This window comes from Syngnathus scovelli, chromosome 15 (assembly GCF_024217435.2).
Source record: "Syngnathus scovelli strain Florida chromosome 15, RoL_Ssco_1.2, whole genome shotgun sequence".
NCBI lineage: Eukaryota > Metazoa > Chordata > Actinopteri > Syngnathiformes > Syngnathidae > Syngnathus > Syngnathus scovelli.
In genome coordinates, this window is record NC_090861.1 from 2,800,504 (window position 1) to 2,807,151 (window position 6,648).

General features: G+C 42.6%; 1 protein-coding gene across 1 annotated transcript; it reads right to left on the reverse strand.

Annotated features, from left to right (window-relative positions):
• Nucleotides 1–182: 182 nt before the first annotated feature.
• Nucleotides 183–6,265, reverse strand: castor2 (cytosolic arginine sensor for mTORC1 subunit 2). Its single transcript, XM_049741589.2, has 10 exons — nucleotides 6,147–6,265; nucleotides 5,924–6,052; nucleotides 4,256–4,326; nucleotides 3,767–3,960; nucleotides 3,290–3,422; nucleotides 3,095–3,218; nucleotides 2,878–2,988; nucleotides 2,731–2,813; nucleotides 2,553–2,647; nucleotides 183–2,464 (listed from the first exon to the last, which is right to left on the reverse strand). Exons 2-10 carry the CDS (start codon nucleotides 6,034–6,036, stop codon nucleotides 2,402–2,404), a joined length of 987 nt encoding a protein of 328 aa, XP_049597546.1. The 5' UTR covers nucleotides 6,037–6,052; nucleotides 6,147–6,265; the 3' UTR covers nucleotides 183–2,401.
• Between the last annotated feature and the right edge of the window lie 383 nt (nucleotides 6,266–6,648).

A 6,648-nucleotide genomic window follows, 5' to 3' on the forward strand; every position in this document is an offset into this window, starting at 1 on the left:
CATTTTCAAATCTTCCACTTCTTTGATAGGTCAAATTTATTTCAATAACGTTACTGCTTATCTCTATTACAATGTGACAGATTAGACCAGGGTGAGGCACAACAATACCAAAAGGAGAAAAGCCAAGCCAGCTGCTCTCCACAAGTTTGGACCTTTAGAACTATAAAAAAATCAGATGAGGCTGCAGTGTCACCAGTTTATTGATTTACGTATACATAGGAAACAGATCGTAGTGAGTACAATAAAATTAACACCACGTCACAAATTAAAAAAAAAAGAAAAAAGAAACAAGCTGGTTTTATTTCTTCCACACGCGCACAAAAAGCTCCAAATCAAAAGAAAATCGCAATGAAATGGAAATCATTAGATATTTTTTTCTGAGTTTTAACACTGACAAAAATCTTTATTAACTAGTCGGGTCTGAAAGGTGAAGAAACTAACAACAACAATAACGACAAGAAAAAAATACATTTTTAATATCAGCAAATGCTTAAGACCAATATTCATCTCCCGTTCTTGCTCACCAGTACAGCAGGTATGTTTTATTTTTATTTTTTGTGGGTGGGTAACCTGCATTAAAGTGCAGTCGATTGGTCATGGGATGTTTGGGTGGGGAGGCGAAGATCGGAAAATGCACACGGAGGGTGACTCCTTCGCGTGTTAGCTTATTATTACGTCGTCATTATTCTTGTCACAAAAGTGGCTCAGTAATACAACATGGAAAAAAAAAAAAGCTGGGCGCAACGATAACATCGCTGCCAATGCTAACACTTTCTCTGGACTCCTGGCGAAAACAAAATATGAGGCAAAAAAAGGGGTTGTAGTAGAGTTATGATTTGGGGGTGAGTTAAGTAAATAGACGACACCACCAAAATGTAAAATATAGTAGAACCATTTGAAGCAACATTTTAAAATTGCTAAATCGTAAGATCTAAAACCGCCATTATTATTATTTTATTCAAAGCTAGTTTTTGGAGCTTCAAACCAAAAATTGTAGTCAATTATTTCTCACGTCATTATTGCTACTAGCTCAAACCAGGCTAACTTTTTGGGTTACACAAATAGGTTCTTGGTCCTAGCTTCGTATTTAAAGGCCAATTTCAATTTCCCAAAAAGAAATTACACAAACGTAATTTACTAATGAGGAGCTTTTCCAGATCATTTGAGAAATTTCGCAAACTCACATAACATTGTTGTTGAGCGTTACTACTTAACTGAGAAGTTTTTGTACAGGCTAACAATTTTCGTGCCACAGCAAACAATATACAGTAGAATCACGTTGGAAGCCAAATCAAACTTTTGGGGTTAAGATAAGCAACTGAGCGCTAACCAGTGATTACGACGACGGGGATACCAAGCGAAAAGGCCAGAGTCCGAAACATTCAGTCGGCACAAAAGAATTCAACGTTAACGTTCAAAGTTAGCATTGTCTGATTGGAGGAAAACTAAACAACAACAACAAATATTTGAGGAACGAGGCAGCTAATAATCTGGATTGTAACGTTAGAAGCGGGAAAAAAACTTTTGTTTTTTGTTATCAAGTAGTCGGCAAACTATCAATGCTACATATCCACTGTCCATAGCAGATGGACACCAATCAAAATCCTCCAAATGGTGGGAGGGAAGCGACGGTTGCTCGCAGAGTGAGCGCTTCAAAAAAAAAAATCCTTAGAGATGGAATAACAACTTCACGTAACGGCGGCGAAAGCGGCGCAGCCTTGGATTGCACAACAAAAGGCATCATCACTTGAGGCATTCAAATAAAACAAGAAAAAGAGTTTGGCACTGATGAAAACAAGCAGGGGGGGTGTAAATGAAGTAAGAAGGAAAACAGACCAGAAGAAGAAAGAAAACAAAAATAACCCCCAAAAACAAAGTTGTAAAAAAAAAATATGCGAAAACCCAAGAAAACAACAGAAAAAGAGAAAAAAATATAAATATATATAATGTAAAAAAAAAGATGTTTTGGGTGAAAAAAATGAAAAAGATCATTATTGAATTTAAGACCAAAAAAAACATCCTCCCAAAATATTTTCAAATTGTGGAAAAAAAAAAAAAACAAGAAATAGGGGGGGAAAAAAAAGACCGAAAAGCTTGTAATAATTCTTGCGAGTACATTCATCATCCTTCCACTAGGGGGGATTTTGTAACTGACACAGTAGGTGCAGGTGGGGGGGTTGGGGGTGAAGTGGCGACAACTATGAAGGCGGGGTCAGCAGGGAGCGGGGCCAGCAGGGTGATTGTACCCTTAGCTGGCATCAAAAGGGAAAAAAGAAGCGGGCTAGGTGGAAAAACGGCTGAGCCACAAAATCCCCTTCACACTTTCCTCCAAGCTGATCTGCAGTGGTGCGCCAATTAGCTCTCGGCAGTTTTTGGAACCCCCCCCACCCTTCAATACTTGCTACACCAGGTTGCTCTCGGTCCTCAGCGCTCCGATCACACTCTGGATGTTTTCCTCAGGAACCTGCAGAAGATGCCACATGCGCTTTACGCTCATTTAAAAACGGTAAAATGAAAACGAACCGGAATCATGCTAGCCTAAGCGAGCTCACCAGGGCGTGATCAAATTTGAAGGTGCTAATGTAGTACGCTGGAATGTCGGCGGTCGCCAGGGGTTCCGATATTTGAGCCACGATGCCGCATTCGTCTGGAAAAAAAATAAAAGCTAAATGAATAAATAAAACACACACTTAGCAACACGCCGCTAGGTTGGAAAGCTAACAAACTCACCAAATCCTAAAGGCTGTCCGCCGATTCGGACCATTTTCCAAAGCTCGTCCGACGCGCTGGTGAACAGAACATTATTTGGGAACCTATGGAAAAAGGACGGGCAAGTTAGCAGCGGCAGCAGCTAAGAGCTAACTCGCCGTCGTTCACCTTTGCGTCGTCTGCTCGTCCATGACCAGCGAAATGTAGCCTTCGATGAGGGAGAAAGAAAAGAATCGAATGTGGCTGGCGTCCTCGTTGCATGCGCCTGATTCTTTCGACCTGGAGACGTAACAAAAGAACCTTAAACCCAACACCTTGAGTGTAATTCTAAACCCTAACAAGACCCTAAGTTCAAAGCTCAAGCCTATCCCCGACCCCGGCTTACCCTCCAGAGTAGAACATAACATCCATGAGCAGGGTCGCCACGGAGGGAAGCGTGTCCGGATCCAGACTGGTCACGCAGAACATGTTACTGGGGCTTGACAGCGGGTGGATGATTGGACGCGGCACTGGTTGAAGAAAAAAAAAGGGTCAGTCAGGACTGAAAACACCAAAACGTGACTAATCCTTCTTCACATACCGAGTTTGGGTTTGACGAAACCGTTAGCCACGCCCAGGTGGTGAGCGGCAATGGTTTCTCCGTTGACTACCCGCAGTAGCGTGAACTCCGAAGACAGCGTGTGCATGACCATGGGCAGGTCCCGTTCTCGGACCTGAAGACAATAACGGCACCAAAACAATTTGACAAAATATTTTGACAAAAGCATCAAACGACCCGATAAAAGGACTATTTGGAAAGATGTACGATACATGGAATTCCAGCAGCGAGCTCCTGAGCTGTTTTTACGCAACACATTGTCAAAACCGACCTTTTTTTTTCCCCCTGCAGCAGAGCCCCTCAGCAGAATTTTTTTTAACCCCCCCCCCCCTCCCGACAGTGAGGCGATCCAAACACCCCCCGTGGCTAAAGAGGCTTTGCTGAGAGAGGATTTCTTTATGCAGCCACAGTCTGGGTTACATCTGTAGCCCGACCAAGAATAGGTGGCCGGCCACTCACCAGGATGAAGTCAGTCTGATACGTGGACAGCATGAAAACGGAGATGTTGTGGTCGGCCAACGGTGCGATGACAGATTTGGCGATCTTGGTGACGCCGATGGGCTGCAAGTTGGAAGCGTTCCCGCTGCCCGACACCACGTTGAGCGCCAGCCACGTGGCCTCGGCCACGCTGATGTGCTCCGACTCAGGCAGCTCTGCAGGAGAAGGGGGGGGGGACAAAAAAATAACTTCAGGGTTCACTCTATATTTTTGAAAGGTGTTTCTTGTTCTAGAAAAAAAAAAAACCCAGCTCTCTGGTTTCCAGAGTAACACAGGAGTTTTGGTCAGGCGTGTGACCACGCGGATTCACTCACTGAAGAGCTCGTGGGCCGCCACTATTAGCGACAAAGTGTGTTCAAACATTGGCCGCCCGAAGAGACGTCGTAACCAGCGTTACCCAACGCGCTGGGTGATATGTCACTGTTGCCGCGGCGACGCGCCGAGGCTCACCTTTAAAGCCCTCCTCGTCCACGATGATAGTGTAGTCCTCCGGCGTCTCCGTCAGGCTGAAGAACTTGCACCTGAGTGGAGGGAGATGAACCAGTTCTGAAGGTTTGCCTGGCAATTCTGTTTTTTCACGTGGCAGGTCAAATGACCACACAAATATGGAATCGGCAGAGCACCCAAAAGGTCATCAGGTGAACTCATGTTTGCCCCAAGGTGTTAAATTGACGAGTCGATGAGGTGATTTCATTACGTGGAAATGCAAATGAATGACAACTCAGTCTTAAATGACGGCGTCCGGTTCCCGCTAACGAGCTAATTGAACCTCAGCATTAGTCGAATTCCCAGGGCATGCAAGGAACTTCACAAGGACCCTTTGACGGAGTCTTGTTGTTGTTCCTGCTGAACTCTGAGTAACCGGGGAACATTAATTACATCAAATATTTGTGGAGGGCCTGGGAGGGATTTTTAAGATCACGCCCACACGGGCAAGACAATGGTTGTTTTTGAAAAAGATAATTATTTAGCATTTTGATGCTAAACTATGTTCATACAACACTAAAAACCTGACTGTCAAAGACAATAGAATGCTAACAGCTAATGCCAACAACCAGGAAGTTAAATGCTATGCCATGTTAATTCTATAAATATATCCTTAAAAATATACAAATATTCCCCAAGTTTAATTCATTGATAAATTACACAAATAAAAAATAAAAATAGTAGCAGTATTACTGGGATTGCATTTTTTTAAACTCTAAACGTGAATGAAAGGATTACAATATACAATTTTGAGAAAAGTAAAATTTCAACAAAAAATAATCATGTTAAAATCCGATTTTTTCAAGCCAACACAAAAAAGCTCTTAGGCAACAAAAGACATCGTATTTATAACAGCTAGCTATTAACAAACAAATATAAATGTTAGCCTTACATTCCAATTTCCATTTTTGACCAAAAATCAATGATAAATACCAGTGCTAATAAATGCCCCCACAAAAAAAAAAAAAAGAGGTTCATGGCTCAGGCAATATGGAATTAGGCTAACGGATTTTAACTTTAATACTTGTTTTTAACTTAGGTAGATGAGTTGAATAGGCCCTTCTTCTTCCAACTCGTTCCTATTGGGGGAGAATTAAATAACTGTCGTGAATTAATCATTTGAGGGCAAATGTGTTTTTGGGAAAAGCTTTGGGGAGCTCAGATTGTCCGTTCAGGGGAACTTAACCTGCTTAAGGCTCACATTAATCATACCCCGGCGACGAAAACAAGTGCAAAGGCCTCCCCCCGCACGACGAGCATCTTCTCGCCGAGCTCCAACGCCGGTCCGTAAACGCCACGCACCGGCAATAATGCCACTTTTGACGCTTTAATAACGGAGTTTTGACGAGAACACGTCCAGTGATTAAACACTCCAATATGTCGATACACACACCGAGCTCAAGTCGATCCAGCTACGGATTGCACAAATTTCGTAAAGGCCCCAAAAAATCGTGCTGGAACGAACAAACACACACGCACAAAAACACATTTAAACAGCATTACGATGCGTTCAAGGCGCCTCGTAAAAGTAGCAGCACCGATTGAAAAATTACGGACATTTGAAGCTAGCTGCCTTTAAAGTCCAATACTGACGAGCCGGTTTTGCGGGGTTAAGGAGAAGAATGGACGTACCTGGTTTTCGAGGCCAGGAAGGCGAGTTTGATTAATCCGTGAGTGCAAATCTGGATGCCTTCCTTCTCTATACTCGCCACTTTCAAGCTGTGCTCTAGAATGTGAAGCTCCATCTTTTACGTCTTCTCATTGGAAAGGGGGCGGTTAAGAAAAACAAACTGCAAAAACACACACACACAAAAACAACTCTGGAAAGCTAGGGACTTGCAAATAACACGGATATTAATAAATACATGGGCGCTCCAGGTTAAAGTCGTCCTAAATAGAGAAAGAGGAAAAGAGGGAGACAGAGAGAGGGTAGCAGAGAGGGAGGAAGGCAAGAGGTAAAAAAAAAAAAAAAAAAAAAAGGGAAAAAACGGACCTGCTTCAAGGTGGAGACGGAAGCACTCAAACTTCCGGTTGAAGGGTTTGCAAAATAGAACAAGACAATCGTCGGATCTTAAAAAAAACAAAACAAAAGTGAAAGCAATTAACACAGTAATGTACTATTTAATATTCATATTATATTTCGTGTAGTCACATAACTTCTATTTTATTGTTTACAAACATTTTTGAGCTAGTTCTTTAAAAATACGAAACCGCTTAAGATGATTTAAAAGCTCTTATTTTGAAGGAAGATCAGCCAAAACGGAAAAGTCGTCCTTTACTATTTGGGACAATTGTTGCAGGTCCTGAATGGCTGAGCGGCAGAGGCTGCAGCTCTCCCTGTCTGACTGCCTGAACGT